At 45.3% G+C, this 21,666-nt stretch overlaps 1 protein-coding gene across 5 annotated transcripts in view; it reads left to right on the top strand.

The window, feature by feature from the left end:
• LOC148221958 (serine protease inhibitor Kazal-type 5-like) overlaps positions 1-21,666 on the top strand; it is a 105,909-nt gene that overhangs the window by 75,212 nt on the left and 9,031 nt on the right. For 3 of the 5 annotated variants that reach the window (XM_088173955.1, XM_088173952.1, XM_088173953.1), the window contains exons 2-6: positions 12,441-12,564; positions 17,148-17,275; positions 17,788-17,854; positions 19,425-19,552; positions 19,635-19,686. In XM_088173955.1, coding sequence (XP_088030081.1) covers positions 12,478-12,564; positions 17,148-17,275; positions 17,788-17,854; positions 19,425-19,552; positions 19,635-19,686 — 462 coding nt within the window. In that variant the 5' untranslated portion in view covers positions 12,441-12,477. Of the gene's footprint in view, positions 1-12,440; positions 12,565-14,762; positions 14,868-16,046; positions 16,073-17,147; positions 17,276-17,787; positions 17,855-19,424; positions 19,553-19,634; positions 19,687-21,666 lie in introns of those variants that run through there. The other 2 variants (XM_088173956.1, XM_088173954.1) reach the window with 2 other exon arrangements.

The raw sequence follows: 21,666 nt of genomic DNA on the forward strand, positions 1-21,666 counted from the left end.
AAGCTGGTCGCTAATGAGGGCAAAAGAACATCTGGAGTCAGGGTTTGTTTATAGCTCTTTGTTTTGTCATTGTTAGGGAGACAGAAGAGGAAGTGTCACTCATAGTATAAATCATGACATCCAAACAAAGGGCTGACATCTGGGTGTGATTTTGGATTTCATGTCCTTGGAATCTCGTGAGGTTTAAAGCTCAACATTTTGGCCTAAGATGTTGGCAATCCACCCTGTGTTCAAAAGATTAATGTCACTTCAGGACAGGGACAAAGAGGAAGTCTAGAGCTCTAGACCAGAGCTGGCATGTGCTGAGACCTGAAAATGCTCACTTCAGCTCTGAGAGCCGGCCCCAGCTTGGAATAACTTGGAATTACTTGGAATAACCCAGTACCTGGGTCCATGGTTGGCTGTGGATATCGAGGGGAACAAACAGGGCAAGCACCCAGCAAATCTTCCTATGATAAAGTTTCATGTGGTTCAGAGACTTGTCAGCCAGAGGCTGTATCTCCATCATCACCTTTAATAGCCACTGATGGACCTGTCCATGAATTTGTTTAATTGACTTTTGACTCTCTTGATGTGTTTGGCATCCACAACATCCCGGGGCGATGAGTTCCACACTGCAATTACATCTTATAGGGAGGGGAAAAAAAACACTTCCCTTTGTTTGTTTAAACCTACTATACGATAATTTATTTAGTCTCCATTAATCCTATGCTGTGAGTAATCCTGAACAGCAGCTACTCTTTATTTTCTGTGGGTTCCTCCTGATTTTGTGGACTGTCATGAGCATATTCCCTCTATAGCCTGTTTTCCACTGTGGGAGTGGCTGTGAGTTTAGACAAAAGCCCTTCCTTTTTCTGCTCCTCTCTGTGGCCAGGAGAGCTGTTCCCTGTGCCCTGTGTGTACCTCCCTAAATCCCTGTGATGATGATGATGAGGAAGGCCACAGTGCCACAACTCTGCAGCTGGGCAGACCCAGCAATCATAAAGCAGCATGACAAAAATAATTTGTTTTATCCTCTCCATGTTTCCTAACAGTTCCTATCAGGTGCTAAACCTTCCTGATTGCTCCTTGGCAGTGATGTGACATTTATTTGTGACCTTAGCCACAGAACTCCTTAATACACCCCTGACAGTGATGGGTACTGCTGAGCTGTAATGTGCAGGTAGAGCACAGCAAGCTTTTCTCTTCTCTCCATTTTTCAACACTGAAATCTGTCTGCCAGTTTCTTGTCCAGCTGCTGTGTCCTGAGTGACCTGTGGTTTTTCCCTCAGTTGACTCGAAGCTTTGAACTCTCTTGAATCATTCAATTTGTCCCTTTACTAATTGCCTCTTCATAGTAATTTACGAAAAGCTGAGCTGCAGAGATGCCTGTCGGGTCTCACCTCCACTGGGAGAGCTAACCTCTTATTATTGCTTCCATTTTTAACCATTTTTAACTCAAAGAAACTCTTCCTTTACTTGATGGCACCTTACATTCTCGACTGGTTCATTAGAAAGAGAAGTTCATCGTGTCAAGCAGTGCCATCACTTACCCACACTTTAGGGGACTCAGATGGGCTGATGAGGCAGGACTTGTCTCCCAGAAACCTGTGACGAGTCTTCCCCAGTCTGTCACTTCTCTGTGTGCTTTCTTGCTCTGTTTATATGAGCTTTCCTCCCTTTCCCCCAAAGTGCACTCTGGAGTCTGAGCTGGGCGATTGCACATCTGAGCACTTTCAGTCCTGCTCGGGGGGGGATTTAATCCCTGACTGTGGCTCTCTGTTATCAGGATTTATCAGCTTATTGTGAATAAGTTAATTTAGCTTTTCTACTCTGCTGTTATCTTCCTTGGAGGCTCCCTTAGCCCTGTGATCAAGGACTCTTCAATGTGTTTTGTTATTAGTGCTGTGGCTTGGAAAATTCTTCTCAGTCTTTGGAGTATTTTGGCACAGCTGCAGACTTTAGAGTTTAGTCTTGGTTTTTACATTTTTGCTATTTGGACAGTGCTTTTCCTTAGTCTCATTTTAGTGTTAATTGTCTCACTTTAAGCACGCTAGCTTTTATTCTGATTTTTTTTTTTTCCCTTAAGCAATACACGTTTTCTCTAATGACTTCTTCAAATGGTCTTCCCACCTCCTGGGTGTGTTTTTCCTTAAGGGCTTTTCCTTTTTAATTTTCTTTGAACAAGTTGCCTGTGTGTTTAGGCAGTACCCTCTTCAAGCTAAACTTACAGCAGCAGGTTTTCAAGGCTGCCCTCAAGATTTGTCAGTTTTAAGGTGCAAAGAGCCCTTGGCCATACACTTGAAATCAAATCCACTGGTTCCTGGATGCTGCTCAGGATGTGCTGAAGAGGCTCTTGTGTCAAAGGTCATAAATTACTGCTGGAGGGAGCAGTAACTTTCCATTTTAAATGTAAACATGTTCCCTCCTGTCAGTGATCCCATCTGTACAGGGAGAGGGACACCTCCTGTTTGTTTGTGATGGGTATAAGCACAGACAGCCTGGCTTGTCTCCCTTAGGGTTTTGCTGTTGTTGGCCTGTTCTGGGTGAGTGGAGGATGGAATAACTCCAACACGATAATGTCTGGGCATGGGACTGCAATCCTAACAATATCAACTATTTGTTGATACAGTTATTTTGGTTGAGCTCTTTGGTAAGCTCTCCTTTGATGCTCAGCTCTTCCACCTGCACAGCCTGCTCTCATTCCTGTTGGATTTGTACCCCCTCATTACCATGTTCTGCTGCTTATCTTCCCCCCACCAGGTTTCCAAGGTGCTAGTTATGTTAATAGCCCCATCTGAAACCAGGGCACTGCTGTTCACTCACCTGGCCTTTTAGATTTGCCTGGACAGAAATGCACACATGGTGTCCTGTCCTGTCCCTTCTCTGCAGCCCTGACAGGGCTGTCAGCCTGCCCTGCAGCTGCTGTTCCCCCCATGACTGTTTTTGGCTTCTCTCCTATGCTTTTCTTCAAGGATACTAAATTTTCATGACTTCTCCACTGGAGACTGCATTTTCCCAAGCCACGTGTCTTGTCAAACTTGGCTTTCCCACAATATTTAGTTTGAAAGACCTTCTTTATGTGCCAGTAGCCTTGGTCTGCTTTCATTTGGATTTAATATTTGTATCTCTACTGTGCAGGTCCTACCTATTCAAGCCTGTCCTCAGGGTACTACACTCTGCACCTTGGGGTGACCCTGGATTTCATTATAGGGCACTTGGGGAAGCATTTCTGAGCATTTTATTGAGTTGGTCCTGGCCCTAAGCTGAATTTCGCCTTCAAGATCGTTCTCTCCATCCTGCATTGGTGGTGACCCTACAGACCTCACCAGGAGTTGTTCCCCAGCTCAGAGAAGTGAGAGGTGAGAGATCACATCATCAGCATTCAGCACACAGCTGATGTTTTGTTATTGTTCCCATTGCGCTGTGTAGGATGTTTGGAAAAGGCTTTTGGATGCCCGCTAAATGGGGAAAGACTGAGAAAATTATTCCCTTGGACAGTGCCATGATAATGTGTAAATATTTAGACTTGTTTCTTTTTATATGATTTTTGCACCTTTTGAGAGGTTCCCACAAATCTCCAGGGTTGTCTTCCATCCCTGAGCAGGACTTCACTGTTTGTCCTGTTGCTCAGTGGAAGGTAAATTCATGTCCTGTTACTTAGGGATTCAAAATCCTCTCCGTTACATTCTTGACACAAATTCATGATCCCTTGTGTAGAATGTGCTGTCATTTCTGGGTAATTCCACTAAATCACATAGTCTAAGCATCCCACACAAGGCTGAAACATAGCCCCATGGAATGAAATGTTTATTTTTGTGTTTGTCTGGGATGTTGCAGTGATTTGCAGTTGCTGTTGCAGTGATTTGCATCATTTAAGTGAGGTATTTTGGGTTTATGTGAAATGTGGAATATAAAAATGCTCAAGAATGAAGCAAAACATCTTATTTTGCCTGAAAAAAAATTTAACTCGCCTCAAGTATTTGGGCTTTTCTGTTTTTTTTTTTTTTTTTTTTTTTTTTTTTTTTTTTTTTTTTTTTTCTGGAGCTGATAATGAACAGAAAGTGAATCTTAGCACCACTATAGCCATGGTGCAGTGTATACATGTTTGCTTAGGAGAAAATATTAGAACAGAGGTTGCCCAGGCTTTTTAGTAAGTATGAGAGACTTATTATTTATTTGTTATTCATTAAATCTCCAGCCAGAAGATATGCTAATTATCTTAGATGTCAGTCTAATCTGCAAGAGGGCATCTTCAAAAGCATGTGGGAAAAGGGCACATGAATATGGTATTTTTTTATTCATTATTTGATGCCATACATTGAAAGCAAATAATAAATTCCATTAAAGTCCTTGCTTTTGTAAACCTGGTGATGGGCACTTGGGGTGGGTTTTAAAGCTGCAGCCAGAGGATTCCTCAGAATTAGATATTGTTTTGCTCAGAGCAGTGGTTTTTTTTTGTTTTTTTTTTTGTTTTTTTTTTTTCCCCTTTTTGAACCTCCTCTTTCAGCTTGTTGGTTTCTTTGGTGCTGCCCAAGGAAGGTGCAATTCCTTAAAAGAGAACCAAAACCCAACCGAACTTCAGTAACTGTATTATTACACAGCTGATGGAAACTGCTTTTCTTTGTCTCTGCTCACCAACCATGGAACTTCTACCCAGAGGTTCCCAGACTCCGAGTTTTGGAGCAGAAAGCCATTGGATAAAATGGTCTTGGCACAACATTCAGGCTAGGCTGAAGACACACTGAACATTTGTGGGTGACCCAGGCACCGTTAAATGGTCACCCCTTGTTTCCAGCCTGGCATCACCTTTGGATCCTGTTATTCCTCTGCCAGATGGAGGAGCCCATTAGCTGTGATAGGCCAATCAAACAGCTCCTAATTGATCCAGTGATGTGGTTACTGGTGATGACAAGCAGATGAACTTGATGACCCGGGAGGTCCTTTCCACTTGTGTGCTCCATGGAGGCAGTGCAGTGCCAGGGCCAGCGTGAATCACGAGTGTTTCTGTCCTGCACCTTTGGAACCAGGCTCTGTGGCATCTCCAGCTGTGCTTGGCAAGGCAAAGTGTGTCCCCTGAAGTCAGCACTCCAGCCAACAGCACGTGGGCCACATGATGGAGACAGGACAAAAATGGCATTTGGGCCCCGAGTGGTGCTTGCTGTGTCTAATCCTGAGCCAGGGATGGGAGTCAGACCTGGGCAGTCCCTGAGCCGAGGATGAACCTCTGCAGTGAGGGCAGCTGGCTGGCAGCACAGGCAGCAAAAGGGATAAAGTGAACGTGGAATAGATTTAGAGAAGAAAAGGGCTCTGCAAACGCAGACCTACCTTGCTACAAGCAAGGACTGAAGGAAATGGAGAGGGAATTCCTGAGGCAGCAGCTTGGTCTCTGCTCCCCAGCCCCAGGGCTGTCTGTCACTAGCTTAGTGCTGCAAAGGGGAGGTATCTTTTTTTTTTTTTTTTTTTTTTTTTTTTTTTTTAATGCTGTATATGCAGTGTGCTCCCATTTGTACAGATGTGCTCATGTACAACAGCTGGTGAGTGGCATCCTCAGCTCCTTGAAATGCTACAAATGCAAGCTTTATGCAAATTTCCTCAATCCTATTCAGAAGACTCTGTTCCTGAAGCTGAAATGTTGGATTATGGCTTTATTTTCAGTTGGGAAACAAAGGGTAAATGCAATCCCATCCCTGGAAGGGACCACAGACTGGCAGATTGCAATGGTCCACCAGGAAAGACTGTTTAGTGGTTCTTGTAGCATTATGGACAAACACGTGGAATATGCTCAGCTAAAACATGAGATGTTTTGGAACAAAGTGAACATCAAAAGGAGGTGAGCACACCTGCTGCCTATTTGAAATTTTATTGGCTTGACCCTTCTGCCAACTCTTTTCTGGTGTTGAAAAGGGCTGGACCATGATCTAGATGTTCATTAAAAAATTGAAATAGCACTGATTCAGGTCTTTCCTGCCCTTGTTTCAGGTCTGGGATGCTGCTGCCTGCCATGTGTCCCTCCTGGTAGCCAGTTTCCAAGTCAGTCAGTGCTGGTGACCAGTTGGTTCCCACTGGTCATCAGTCACTTATTAGCTGATTATGCTGGTGATTCAGTTGCAATGGGAAATGGGATGTTTATTGGGTTGGATATGGGTGCACAGGCTACTGTGCTGTGGGAAATTTTTTAAATGTAAGCAAAAAGCTAGAGGCAGTTAAATGTAACAGGGTAAACCTTGGGACTTCCCAGGGTGAGCACATTCCTGCTGCAGGGATAAGAGCTCTGTGTCACAAGTGTCGTGTTTGTGTGCAGGGGAAGCTGTCCTGGCTGGAATCTGTCATGGTGTCCTTGTGCTGCTGCCAGAAAGGGCCTGGCAAACACTGTCTTGTGAGCACAGGGATTATTAGCTCAGTAGTGAGTGTACCAGCTGAAAATCAGGCACAAACCTGCAGGAATTTGGTGGCTGCAGACACATCCTCTGGGTTGTTCAACAGCAGCACAGGGGAGCAGATTCCAGGTTCATGTTTGCATGGAATTTGGGTTTTGGTGTGTGAGTGAGGACTGAATGGAGATGCTTTAAGTGCATTAGACCTCGAGTGACTCCCCAAAATACTGATGCATTTCTGGTGGTTTCTCTCTGGCAGCATCAAGGGCTGTGCTATTATCTTTGATAAGGCTGAACTGTTCTTTCAGCAGCCAGAGTGATGCCATTGAGTGTACTGATGCTGTTTGGCAAAATGCCTCCCATCCACAAAAAAATGTTTAAAGCTTTCTACATATTGTGTAAAGGAACAATTGTGCTCTTTCCCAGGTGCTGCTGCATCACCAGCAAACTGGAGAAAAGTTGTACAGTGACTGGAAAGTGATAATTTTGGGTGCCTTGAACAGATTCTGCAGCTTTCAAATTAAAAATAGGGGTTTGTACCAAATGGAAATATTTTAGTTCTATGCTCTCCCTTAAATTTGGGGGATATCCAAGGAGACATAGATCATCATAGAATGATTTGGATTGGAAAGGACCTTAAATATAATTATAATCCAGTTCCAACTCCCTGCCATGGGCAGGGACACCTTCCACTATTCCCAGGGCTCCAAGCCCCTTCCAAACTGGCCTTGGACACTTCAAGGGATGGGGCAGCCACAGCTTCTCTGGCCAACCTGTGCCTTGCCACTCTTAAAATGAAGTTTTTTCTTAATATCTAACCTAAACCTACTCTCTTTCAGTGTAAAGCCATTCCTCCTTTGTCCTATCACTGTATGCCCTTATAAAATGTCTCTCACCAGCATCCTTACAGCCCCCCTTCAGGTAATGGAAAAATCTAATGTGTGGAAAATCCATGCTTCTCGAGCAAACATATCCAACTTTCAGTTGCAGTTGCCTTTTTTTTTTTTTTTCTGTGAGACAAGTTGATCGTTTTTTCTGGAAACTCTCCCTTTTGGCTGGCAGTTCCCGTCACAATCCACAGCAGGGGATGCCTCAAGTAATGACACTCTGGTTTTCTGTCACATACAGGTCCTGAAATGCCTAATTCTCAGTTACCTTCTACAGGGCAAGGAAATTTGGGATCTCCTCTTGCTGTGGGCTCTTCTGGAGGAGTAGCTGGAGCTTTGGGGGATCCCATGGGTGGCTCAAGGCACCTGCCACAGGGCTGGCAGTGGGATGGGGCAGAGATCAGAGTTCCACAGTGCAATTAGGAGAGTGGGGCGTGGTGATACTTCAATCTGAGAGCAACCACCACCCACACTGGGCCTGTTTTTGGCCTCCTGCTATCACTGCAGCCATGGGTGCTGGCACTCGGGCCACCACACCCCTCGGCCAATTCCGGCCCTATGGAGCCTTTGCTGCTGATAAAACATAAATAATAATTTTGCAGAGGGGAAAACACTCTGTTCTTGTGGCTTGCTGTTCAGGTTGGGGTGGTGGGCATGGGGGTTTTTGGGGGGGCATGGAAGGGCTCAGCCTTCAATGAGGAGGGCAGGTTGTTGGTACCACTCACTAGAGCAGCATCCAGTGTCTGCACAGGATGAGGCAGAGTCACACAAGTGCAATCCTCTGAGCTCACCAGGCAATCCCCTCTCTGTCCACAGGCAAACGATCTCAGGACAGATTTTTCTTCCTCTGTTGAAATTCTGCTGTTTCAGTAGCCTAGTGACAGTCATTGTCTTGCATTTCCATGTGTGAGTTGAATCCAGAGTCAGAAAAATTTCTACTTTGTTCCCAAACAATAGGGCTGTGTTGTTTTGCATGATGACTCTGGCCTTTCAGCCGGTGTGCTGGGCTTTGCTTTTTGCTGTGGTCCCGCCTGGTGCTCAGCAGAGGCTGGAGAATACCCACAGTGAATCCTGGCAGTTGTGCAATGCTACACACGAAGTAAAACTCCTTTCTAACCCCTGCAGGCGATCAGTTTACACCCTGAATGATGAGATTTTGATTACCCTTATCTAAGCTACAAATACTGAAAGGGAGGTGAAATGAGCTGGCTCTGGGAAGGGCTATCACAGCGCACATCTTGGTGGCCTTCCGAGGCTCCAAGTGCTTGGCAGCTCCAGGGGATGTCGTGGTGCTTTGCCATGGGAAGTCCTTTCAGTGTGCAGATGTTACTTGCTGAGGCCTTGTAGATCAAACCCCAACTCCTGCCATCTCCAGCCTGGCAATTTTCAATGAGCAAAAACCGCCCAGGAGAGTGTTGACAGCAGGAATGGCAGCTGCTTCCTCAGAGTCGGCAGGGAGAGCCTGCTGCCTCAATGCTGGATCTCCCTCTGAATGCAGAGACCAGTTCCAGCATCCCCAGCCCCACATGGCATCAGTTGCAGCTTGGGGAGCAGCTTTGCTCTCCCAGCGAGTGCAGTTTCCCAGGGCAGCTTTATTCTTCTGTGAACAAAAGTTGTTGAGCTGCAGGGAAGCTCCTGGCTGGAAGGTGGGTCCTTTCCACAGCTGGAATGAGACTGGATTGTATGTTCAGCACTCGGATACATCTCTCCTCTGGGTTCCCTTGTATTAAATTTCACATCCAGAAGAAAAGTACATTTTAAAAAATTCAATCCAGCTTTAAGCCAGAGCTGCTTGTACTCCTCAGCCTGATTGGAGGGAAGGAGAATTGATAAGTTAATCAGTTTTCAAGGTCAGGAGAGATCAATAGGACCAGTCAGTGTGGTGTGCTGTGCAAATCAGACCCCAGACACAGCAGTGGTTCCTGAAGCAGACCTGCCTGGGAGATAGCAGAGTTGTTTTTCCTCGTGGGAGGATCTCTCACACTGCAGGGATGAGCTCCAACATAAGACCAGGGATGAATAGACTGAATTAGGTGTGACCCAGAGGATAATGCAGCATATTCTGCATCTTAATGTATCCATCTGTGAAATGCAAATAATAATAGGGGAACCCTGTAGGGATTCATTAGTCCTTTGAAGATGGTATGTGTTACATGCTATTATTGTGATCTTCCAAAGTTGGCCTCATCCCTGCCTTTTGGACCTACACCTCTCACTGTTGCTCACTCCCTGATTCATTTCCCCCTCCTCCCTGGCCCTGTCAAGCCAAATCAGCAGGGGCAAAGGCCTGTCCAGGCCAGTCAGCCACATGTCATGGTGCCTCATGGCCTGGGAAGGGCTGCAAAGATGAGGCTCATGCTCTGGTTCCAGCACAGGGGGCTGGAAACTGCTGCCATGGCATTGCAGGTGTGACAAGGACAGGCAGGAGCTTTCGGTGCTGGAGGATGTCCAAGGGGCATGTGGTCACTCCAAGATGCTTTTTGTGACTTTCAGATCAGAGTTAAAAATGTGGATTTGGGTGGGAAAGGAAACCTGGTGACAGGGAAGGGTGTGACTCGTGAGACACTGGGTCCAGAGGAGGTTGCAGCAGATGCTGGATTTAGGGGAAATTCTTAAATTCCCTCAGCACATGGAGATTTGCAAAGCAATTATACCAAATTAAGTTTATCCACTTTGTCTCCTTTTGATAGAGTAAGTTCACTTGACGCAGATTTTTTTTTTTTTTTTCTCTTTGAGTATTTTTTTATTCTTCAGTAAGGGCTTGCTGTGCTCTGGATGTGATTCTGAAATGCATTTTACTGAGGCTTTGTGGATGCATAGTATTCACTGACACTGCATAGCATTGAGTCTCAGAAAGGGATGGAATTGGGAAATTCCCATCATTCTTGTCCTGGCTTCCAGCAATTCCTCCTCCTTGGTGAGCTGCCAGAGGAGTAGTGCCCCAGGATGAAGGGAGTTAACACCTGCAGCATTTTCAGGGATGCAGCTAGGAATTGTGACCAGCCAGCAGCTGGGCTGCACACCCAACACCACACTGGGAGCTCAGCAGCCTCTGGGGAAAGACTTTTTACTGTGTCAGACTGCTGGAGCTCTGCTTTGGGCTCAGGAAACTTTCCTGGCTGAAGGGAAGGGACTGTGGTGGCCCTGGGTACCTGCAGTGACAGTGGGATTGCAGGATGGCCAAGCCTTGTTTCCCTGGAGGTCTGGGCAGCAGCAGAGGGCACAAATGGGAGCTATTGCAGCCCTGAAACTCGAATTCACCAGCTTGGGGTTCTCTGGCTTCGTGGCTGATCAACACCTGGATTTTGGTCCTGGAAGGCAAAGCTTTGTCCATAAATCTTGTTCTTGCATGAACCTCCTAAGCTCTGCTGGGATGGGTGAGACTTGTAGCTCCTCTTGCAGCACAGTCTAGCCCAGGGTGGGTGCATAAATGAGTATCTCGGATAGGAAACCATCCTGTGTCTCTGAAGTCCCTCTTTTTGGAATGCCTCACTCTGGAGTTATAAGAGGGTAGGTTTGGGTTGGATATTAGGAAGAAAGTCTTCCCTGTGAGGGTGGGGAGACCCTGGCACAGGACACAGCCTAGAGAAACTGTGGCTGCCCTTAGATCCCTGGAAGTGTCCAAGGCCAGGCTGGGAGAGGCTTGGAGCAACCTGGGACAGTGGAAGGTGTCCCTGCCCATGGCAGGGGACTGGAATGAGATGAACTTTGAGGTCCCTTCCAACCCAAATCATCCTGAGATTCTGTGAACTCATGAAACTGCAGAAGTTGAGACCTCTGGATTCAGCTTTGGCTGTGAAACAAAATACCATTTCCTCTGTGCTTCCTTTGTTAAATATGCCAAACAGCTCTGTCTCTTCCCTTTTCTCTCTGAGGATCTCTGGGTTGCAGAGGGACATAGTGGTCAGCTGGAAAAGAAAACAGTTTCAATATTTTATAGAAATTAGGTGTGGAGCAGTGGTGCTGATGGGGTTCCTCAGACGAAGGGAGATGGTGGGAGGTAAAAACTGCATTAATCAGGGCAGAAAAGTACATCTGGTGGGAATATAGGCATGTCTGTAGTTTTAAGAGGGCTGTTGGTGCTGTGAAAGAGACTGGCACTGCTGCCAGGGGAAAAGTGGGTGAAACATGGGCTGCAGATCCTCATCAGGGCTTTTTGTCCCACTGTGTGGTGGCTTTGGAGCCTGACCCAAAACACTGCCTTGCTCTGGGGTGAGAATGGGACAAAACAGCTCATGTCCTCAAGCATTTAGGGCAGCTTCAGAGCTGCTTGGGCTGGAGGCTGGCATTCAAAGGCTACCAAAGCACAGATGGTTTAACAGAACCCACAAACCCAACCCAAAAAATCCCCAAGTGAACCCTCCTTCCACTGCCTTAAAAAAAAAAAAATCCCAGACCAAAACACTCTAAAAAACTCCAAACCAAACACCCCCACCATTACCATCCCAACCAATTATACTGCCAGCAAGCTTTTCCCTAGTAAAAATATCCCCAAGTGATGCTAAACTCATTAGGAAGGAGGTGATCCTGCCTGCAAAACAGTGCCATGGCATTAATGGGAAGAAAAACAACTTCCTGAGTGGACAAGGCATCTCAATTATTTTTCTCTGTCTATAGCTATATTTCTGTGCAGGCACAGGCTGTGAGGGAATGAAATATGGGAACATTAGAAAAGGGGAGAATGGCCATAGGAAAAGGAGTTCATCACTAATTAGGGGTATGAATAATTTGGCTGCTTCCCTTCCCATTCTCCTTGGGGCCCTGGGGAGGGAAGAAGTGAATGCCCACCTTGGCTGTGTCCTGCCTGCCACACTGCTGGCCCAGCTTTTTGGATTTTCAGTTGCCTAGGGGTTCCCTAAATTTCATGTTATGCTTCTATTTTCTCCTACATTTTCCTAGTTACTCCTTCATGATTATTTTTATCCTGATTCCTGTTTTCATAGCAGAATGTGGTGAAAAATAGACCCAGTGAGAGCTGTCCTACCAGGCACAGCATCGTTATGTGCTGTTTACTTTTCCAAATTTTTTAACTGAGACATGAACAAAAGATACCTTTGCACTATCTCTTCTTGCCCTTATCTGCCTTTCTCAGTGGCATTTTGTTCTCCAGCTGTTTGGCATAGACTTGTAAATTAAGAATACCTAGGTGCTGTGCTAAAAATATATTAATAAAGCATCAGGATCATCTCTCTTCCAGATCCAATCCTGTGGGATATAAATTCCTGTGGAAATGAATGAGCTGTCTGGATTCCAGTGCAGGATTGAGACTTCATGCTGTAGATGGATCAATATGGTGTAAATCGATCAATACAGGCAATCAAGTGAGTCAGACAAGGTTTATGCTTAATGCACTCCTGCTGTCATCCCTCATTGTGCTCAGGTTTGTGTAACTCAAAATCCTCCAAACCATAATGCTTTGCTGGGTCCTCTCCATCCCTTCACGTTTCATACCATTGCTGGGGTTTTTTTTTTTTAGGAGGTTGTAGTTTTGCAGTGGTAATTAGGCTGGGACTCCTTTTTGTTTTTTTCCTCCTCTTGAGTTTTGTTACTGAACATGGATCTGGTTTTGGTATCAATCTGTGTTTGGGCCATTGTGAGCTTGTCCCCCGTGTTGGTGTGGGTGTGACAGGGGACAGGGGGCTGCAGTGGTGGCAGTGTGGGAGGGATGGGGTGGTCACAAGGCCAGGTGGGGTCAGGACCTGTCTCTCCCTCTCCTTTTCCTTGTCACCCTGCACTGCCAGGCTGGGAGCTGCTCTCACCTGGCCAGTCTGACCTGATTTGGCACCTACTCTGCTTCCTTCAGGAATAGGGCAGTCAGCCAGCTGTCTTAACTCAGGGAATTGTTTCTTTTCTCTGTAGGAATAGAAGTTTTGGAGAAAAAGAAAATTTTAAGAACAAAACTCTTTATAAAAATGCGCTTCCCCTTCCCAAACCCTCCCACCTCATGTCTGACTCATGGGCAGACGCTTCAGCAACAAATAGCATCTTTTGTTTTTTTGTCCTTCAGATAGATTTCCAAGCTCTAACCACTTTTCAGCTACCATACACTTTTTTTTTTCTTTTTATCTTCCAATTCTCCCAAGGATTTGCTGACACATGCTCTGTCAGCTTAGTTTTCCTCTCTTCCTGTTGGCCTCCCCTCCAATTCCACGCCCAAATACCGCATACAGAAATTATCTCGTGATTCAGGACAATTCACGGCTCTTCAGATCTGCCATGAACCATCTACATGACCTTGGGCATTTTGCTACTGTATTGGAAATTTTCCACTGTGAGCCTGCACGTGATTTTTGTCTTGAGAAGAAAATCTAGGGGTGACCACACTCCAAATTCAGGCTGTGCTGGCTTGGCTTTGGCTCCAGTTGTGAGCACGAGTGACTGTTCTGATCTGAGAAACGTGTGGTGGCAATTTATCACAAGGATTTATTCTGAGTTCTGCTGGCCTGTCTGGCCAGGCACATATGTCATGCAGAAGTGTGTTTTCTTCCTCAGATGGTGCTGATCTGCCTCTCTGCACAGCCACAGCCTGTGCTTGAGCCCCTCATTGCTCTGGTTTGCTTGACTGACTCATTTATCCACCCCTTTCAAACCTTGCAAATGACTTTTCTCTCCAAATTCTTCTCTTTTCACTGGAGACAAGGCACACAGCCTCTTCCCACGTAAATCACATTCCAAAACTTTGATGTCATGTTTATTTTCCTCTCTTGAGTCTCCTGAGAAACCCTGCACAGGATGATTACTTTCATCTTATCTCTTCTTTGGGAAAGACCAGAGCAGGGCTGCTTTGCTGGACCCTTTAGCAATAACAACACATCTCAAAGAGCAGCATCTATGATGATCTGCCAGGTCCCACCTGGGCTGAAGAAAGGTTTTCACTAATAACACTGCATTTTATTTATTTATTTTTTCTCAAGACAACAGGGAGAAACTGGCAAAGGATGAGGATTTGGCAGTGTGGTTTTGCCATTAACACAGCTGATATGAGAACTGTAGCATCAAACCCAAAGAATTTCAACAAAGCCTCAAATGTGATGTTTTTCAATGTTTCCTGAGTGTTTACTCTTTAGGTTCATACTGAGGTGCTTTAATAAAAGCAGACTGACTTCCAGAGGTTTGAGTGACCTGGCCTTCCTGTTGTCTCTTCCAAGTTATTAAAATAAAATCCTTTCAGCTATTTTGAGATGTGAAAGGGTATTTGTGGTGTGGTGGCTGGAGTCCCGCTGCCTTATGAACCACCCTGAGGATGGTGAGAATCCCTCTGGGTGTGTGGGGCATCTGAAGTGATCTATTTATAATTTTCTTACCTTGACAAAATGCAGGGAGTGACTGAAATATGTCCCATCCTTATGGAAATTAATTGTGTTAATGGGATCATTAGAATTTAGAGTAGTGTCAACAAACTGGTTTTTGCAGCTAATGATGGTTCTTGGGGAGATTATGTCATAAGGAAGGCGGAGAACCTGGTCATCTATATATATGTGATCAGCCCTGAGCCCTTTCTTTGGGTTTCATTGAGCAATGCTCTAGTAGAGTCAACGTAGGCAAACAGCTGCCACCACCCTCACCATGAAAATAGAAGGTGCCTCGGTGGTCCTTGCTCTGGCATTTTTCTGCTTCTTCTCAGGTTAGTAACTTGTGATGTTCTCTGTGCTGGAATCTGGGACTGGCAGAGGACGCAGCCTGGGAGTGCCCATAAAGACAGAGAGAGAGAGGAGAGGATTGAAGAGCCCTTGTATTTTAAAAAGCATGGTGGTATAGCAGAAAACCACCATTTTTTTTGCCTGTACTACATGTGCTTGCTTGATATAACATGTCTTGTTAACTACTTTCTTTTTCATGTAGAAGTAGTGAAGTTTTATTGGTAGATGAAACTATCTATTTTTAATAGAATTAACAGTTTAAGAAAAAAACAAAAAAGCCAAACTCCCATTTGTTGAAGTGGAAGAATACCAATTTCCAACCAGACTGAATTCTTCCATAGAAAGCCCAACTTTGAACAAAAACATAATACAATTTTTTGTAAATTCAGAAAAATGGTAATGTCTTGTCAACACTTGCTAAGGAAGGCATTTTCACATGGCTGCAGTAATTTGGCTACAATAGATAGACTTCAGCAGGAGTTAGGTTTGAAGCAATGGTCTTTCAGTTTCCTGCTGGTTTCTATTGAAAAAGTGCTAATGGAAGATTTCTTGACAGTTCCTTGCAATGCCACTGATAATGGATGTAAAGGAGGATAATATACATTATACCAGCTTTAAGTGGCTTAGTAAAAAGAAATAGGTATCAGCTACTTACCTGCTGACTCATTATTAATTTGATAATTTGTATGAAGTACTGCAAATGGAATGGGCCTTGAAAAGGAATTTGCCATTTTGGACAAACAACAATGGCTTGGCTCCGGTATCCCAATTTTAAGGGATGGTGAAGAATGCCAAAAATGTTTACGTGAGTTTGATGCAACTACCAAGGCAGGGGTATAGAATAATGGAAAAATAGTTGCTGAACCATCCTTGGAACTTGGATTTTTAAGCCTGAGAAAAGTAACACAGTAAAGAAGGGCACAAAGACGCACCAAAAAATGGATGTGATTTTTGCATTTGAATGATAAAAAGTGCAATGTTCCAGAAAGGACTGGGCATTAGAGAATTTCTATCAGTGTGAAATAATGCATTGGATTAGCTTTTATCAAGAGGTATTTGGGTGGATTAGGAAACTGCATCAAGTATTTTAATTAAATGCTTTTGCTTTAAAATTTCCCTTCAAAGATTTTTGTATGGTTTCATTGTTGGTTTTTCTGTCGCAGATGTTGCCAGTCAAGCTTCGATTAAGGCGAGTCCAACCTTTTCTATTCTGATTCTCCTTTTGTTTTGCCAACATACACTGCTTAATGCATGCTCTGAGCAAAGTCCATTTAGATGCACTCTACTTAGATATTATAATGCTTTTTCAGTGCTGGAGAAAGCACTGAACTCTCCATATTTAGAGACAACACTTGATAATACAGCAGTGGCTGCAGCTGACAGTGTGTGTTTGGTGCATGATGCTGAGAACATACCCAAACAGCTCTGGGCTGGAAATCTCATGAAGTGATGTTAGAAATGGCATGAATTATATTTTTAATGATATTTTAGAATGTAGCTTCTGATCCAGCAGAAACCCCTGCTTCTGACAATTCCTGAGTTTCTTAATTAAAAGAATTAAGGCAAGTCCTTTGAGTCTCAGAAAATAATTTGATTCAATGACTTAGAAGTCAGTTCCATTCACGTTTTAATCAAGCAAGCTTGTCTCCTTGGTAAGGATCCTTTCGGGAGACACAGTAGCCAAAAATAACTAAACGGTTCATTGCTTGTCCCTGCTCTGCATCTCAGTTACCCAGCAGAAGATGCAATGGGCTGCTGCAACGTTGCACAATATCACTGCTCTGCTTCCTGAGAGGGTTGTGCTTTTCTGTGCTTCTCTTGCACGTGAATCACTCTTCAGTCACTCTGGCCCGTTCATTCCTCTTGCATCCTTCTGCACTTCCAGGGTTGTATTTTCTGCTCTTGGCTGACTTTATAACGTGCAGCCCTCTGCTCTAGCGGGTAGCAATTTGCAGCTGTATGTGAATTAAATGTGTTCCCTAAATATGTATTCCTTTCCCTGTGATTAATGGTTCTTGCAATGGGTTTTGAACTTTCTCGTTGTGTTTTCTGCCTGGGGAGCCACGAGCAGGGCTCAGGGTGCAGCCTGTGCCACGTGTGGTGTGTGTGTGTGGCCAGGGATGGGCAGGAGGAGCGTGGTTTGTGTGAGCAAACTGGCGTTGCTGAGAGCCTGCAGCACACCCAAAAAAAGATTCAGTGTGAGCAAACAGTTCTGAGGATCTTGCTGGGAGCCTGCACTGATTGCCCTCCTCTGTGCTTTTCAGAACGAATGCAGGAAAATTTGGTCACTTCTGCGCAGCGGGAAGTTTTCCTGTCCCACCACCAAGGAGGCCTTCAGCAGCCCAAATAACAAAGGAGACCTCAACAAGTGCACCATGTGCCAAAGGCTGCTGTGAGTATCAGCTGCCTGCTGGCTCCAGTGGCCACCCTGCCCACCCACAGCATGTCCTCTCCTCCCAGAGCAGGGAGCCAACTCTCAGGAGGCTCCACATTATGAAGTTGCTGTCCCTGGCCAGCCAGACCAGTCTGTAGCTCTTCAGCAAACCTGTGAACCCAGGAGCTCTCCCCAGTTCATCACACGGTGGGGACTCACCACAGAGCATGAGGAACAAATGCAGAGTGAAAACTGACACAGATGAATTTCTTGTTTCCATAGATGATGTTTCTTAGGATGGAGAGAGCTGGGTGTTAGGCAGGGAGAAAGGATGGCACAATGCCCCCAGTGCAGAGATGTTGATCACCCTGGCCATGTGTCAGGGAGCTGAGCCCTGCTGCTGGTCTGTGCTGCTGCCTTGTGCAATGGGGAGGTGGGGTCAGCTGGACTGGCCTTTAATCACCCCCAATTTCGGCTTTGTGTCCGAGCACTGCACGCTGCCCCGTCACTCACACCTCCCTTTCTTGCAGGGAAAGAGACTCAAAAAACAAAGGGAGTGGTGGAGAGGCGGACAGGAATGTGAACTCCTTGGGAAAGGTGAGGTGAAGCATCGCTGGTTTATTGGTGACAGCATCGCGTCTGCAGCCTCTGACCCGCTGCCCAGGGCGCTTCCTCGTCTGCAGCGTGGGAAAGGGCCCTGCCATGGCAGCAGGGCAAATATCCCAGCCTTGGGAAGAGCGTGAGGCTTTGTGCCATCCACCAGCATAAAATAAACCAGAACTCCTGGCGGCTCCTCCCAGGCAATCACGGTGTGTGCCTGACCCTGGCTGAGGAGGATGCCTGCCTGTTTATAAGGCACCCCATTGGCATCTGGCAAATATTTAATAGCAAGGTTGGCACATGTGAGCTCTGACTAGGGCAGGGTGTGGGAACAGGACGGCTCTAATTGTCCCTTGTTTATCTTGTTGATGCACCTGGCTGTTGTTTTTTTTTTTTTTTTTTTTTTTTTTTTTTTAATCCATAGCTGTTTTTCTAGATAGCAGGTCTTTATGTAGAGGGAGCTGTCCTTTTTGCCTTGGGTTTTTACTCTAGATGGGAGCAGCTTGGTTTCCATCAGATAGTGTTGGTTGTGGTGATTGATTTATTTATTTTTTACACCTGGTTAAGCAGGGTAGCTTTCTAGCTCTTGTGTGTGTGGACAAATTAAAAGGCTTTGTAAGGCATAGCTGTCCTAAGGGAGATCTTTTTTTTTTTAGACATCTGACTTGCCAAAGTGTGGTCCTGAAGGCAGCAGGACAGTTTTACAGCGTCAGGAAGGGACCTACACTGAATTTCTTTGTTAAACCATAGATTTTCTGTCTGGCTTTTGGCAAGTAATTTTCTAGGCTTGACTTCCCTATCTGCAGAGCTGGGATAAGCTATCAAGCCATCTCCTCTACATGGTGAGAGAGGAAAAATGTGTTACAGATCACATAACAGATAAGGTTGTAAGTGCTACATAAGTGAACCTGAAGACCTCACATGTTCCATGTATTCCTCGTGCTCCAGACCTGCCCTGAAAGTTATAGGAGAGCTGTTCAGAGGAAAGTAAAGGCCAGGCTGAAATGCTTAAGCTGGCTTTGCTACAAAAGCCTTTTGTGAAATAGAGTGCTTTGGTTCAATTAACACATAGCATTATGTTAAGTGGAAGGTAAAAACACCCACCTCTTACTCTCCTGTACCTGACAATAGGAGGTGTTCAAGATTTATTTTTTTTTTTATGCCTGCAGCTTTACTTTTTACTGTGCATGGATTTTAAAATTCTTTAAATTTAGTAGTGTATTCTCTTACGAGATATGGGAAAACTTTCTCATTTAAAATTCACTGAAATTGTGGATTTTATACTTAGAGCAGAGCTTAGGTCCTTCGGGCAGGCTCTTGCATGTGTTATCTATTAGAAATAGCAGCGAGGCTACCCTGGGTGCGATACACAGATCTGCTCATCTAAACATATGGATTTATTTGTTTTATGCTGCATGTTATGGTTTTTCCACCGAGTTACGCCTCAAGGAAGCAAAATAACATTTGAAATGCAATTCATTGGGTGGATAATCCTTTGTGGATTTGTGGGGGACGTGCCTCTCTGTCAGCATATCCGTGTCAACCCCTGCTTTTGGTGTTTGCACAGGATGAGTGCCGGGAGTTTCGGGATCTGTTCAAGAGAGGGAAACTCTCCTGCACCAGGGAGAACGACCCTGTCCGGGATGCCTCTGGGAAGCAGCACAGCAATAAGTGCATCATGTGTGCAGAGAAGTTGTGAGTAAAGGAAAGGAGTGTGGGAATCCTCTCCTCCCTGGAGCACCCTGGTATTCACTTTCTCATCTCTCTTCTCTTCCAGCAAAAGGGAGAATGAGCGGAAGCTATCTAAAAACAGACAAGGAAAAGATAAGGTGAGATTAAAGTATTAGGCAGGTCAATATGGAACTTTATTGGATTTTCACCCAAGACAGGGAAAAGGGAATGTTATTCTACTCCCCTGCTCTTTCTCCTCTGACTTAATTTTGAGATCCACTTTCCTTACCCTCCTTATTTTTAATTCATGCTCTTGAATCCCTCAAGTGAGCAACTTGTGCCTGAATGTTATGGTCTGCCCCGCTGACCTGTGGATCTAGGGACAGACAAATCCTGACAGAGCAGGAAGCCAGGTGTGCTGTGCTGTCCCAAATTTCAGCTCATGGGTGGAGAGGTCAGTTCTGCTGAGGCTGCTAATTAGGTGGAAAAGAAAAATGTGTGAAAAGCCCTAAATCCGAACTCCACACAGCTTAAGAGATCACTGTGTTCTGGGAGATGTCAGCCCTGCATTATCTCCAGGCCTGTGACTCAGTTTCAGATTTTTTTTTTTTTGTTGGAAACTTTGTTCTCATGGAGCTGTCGTTTGCCACCCTTTCCCTGGCATGCTGCAGCTACCATGTCACTGTGCACTGATGCTTTGTTGGCAAAAGCAGCCCAGTAAAGGGGAAAATATTTGCTTTCCAGCACTTTTGTCTTGATTCCTACTATGGCAGGGATTGGTATGGCCCCCTTAAGCTTCGGTCTTGGGGATAATCCTGTTATAGTGCTTTTTCTAATGACTTTGGCACAAAAAAATAGAAATCTAAGTGAAATTTGCTGATGGCAAAGCTGGGAGGCAGTATCAGCAGAGGAGCATCAGCAGATCACTCAAGACTAATTGGATAGTGCTGAAGCCTGGAGTAATAGAAACAAGATAAAATGTAATGGCAGTGCAAGATCACACAGCCAGTGATTAACAAGAATTCCTACTCATTGGCTAGAAGTGACAAAGGATAAGAAAGCCCTGCATTTATTAGCGGGTCAGGAATGTGACAGGCCATGAAAAAGACAAATGCACGACTCGATGTACTCGGTGAGATTTTTGCAGCAAAGGTCAGGCCTGAACAGGGCTCCAGAAATGCTGGCTCAAAGAGAAAATGTCTGAGAGAGGCTCTTAGGAGGAGGAGGAGGCAGATCTGTCTGCAGAGAATTGCAATGGCTGGTCCCAGGAACGAGGAGAGCTTTCCTGGGCTTGCTGGGAAGGGAAAGCACTGCCTGAGCTGTGCAGGGGTGTGAGCTGGTGGTGGGGAGAAGCAGTGAGGCTCCTGGGCAGCCCCTCTGGAATGGGTGCAACACTTATTTCTGATGGGACAATGCTTTATGGCTGTTGGCACAGCAGGAGAGGCTCATCCAGGGCCAGATCATCTCTGCTACCTGTGGCCGGGGTGGCTCTAGGGAAATGTGGGGCTTTGTACTCAGTGGTTTGCCAGCATTAGCCTCGTGGGAAAGCTGAGGAGCTGGAGGCTGGGGTGCCCTCGATGGGATGCAGAACAACGCTGGGGAAACCTTCCCCTGGCAGAGAGGATGAGGTGCTGTAAACTTCTGAGCAAAGCAAAGGGTGGGCACAGTGACCTGCCAAGGACCTTCATGCAAGCTGGCAAAACTGAGCACAAAATGGGCAGAAAATTGTGTATAAAAACCTGCTTTTAAAAAGAAAGAGGCAAGTGGAAGTCACTTCCTTATCCTTTGTACTTGCTGTTCGGAACTGCCTATTGCAGTGTGTGAAACAGTTGAAATTAGGGGGACTGAATGTTTCCATGTTACATAACAGGGACAGGTTAACACAGTTTCTACACAGAAGTTTTGAACAAGGAACAAATTAATCATCCACTCTCCAAACAACCTTCCTGTGCTCGTGGGCTATTAAGTGTGTTTGCATTCTGCTTTTATGTTTTAACTGCTGCTTCTTGATTGACACGTCCCTAAGTATGGCTGGTTTGGAGGATCCTACGCGCTTTGTAAAGAAAATTATCTCGAGCTCTAATCTGGGAAAAGGCTGTAGCTGTGTATTAAGGATGTTGGGAGAAAAGGGAGTGACT

Source organism: Sturnus vulgaris, chromosome 15 (genome assembly GCF_052056855.1).
Source record: "Sturnus vulgaris isolate bStuVul1 chromosome 15, bStuVul1.hap1, whole genome shotgun sequence".
NCBI lineage: Eukaryota > Metazoa > Chordata > Aves > Passeriformes > Sturnidae > Sturnus > Sturnus vulgaris.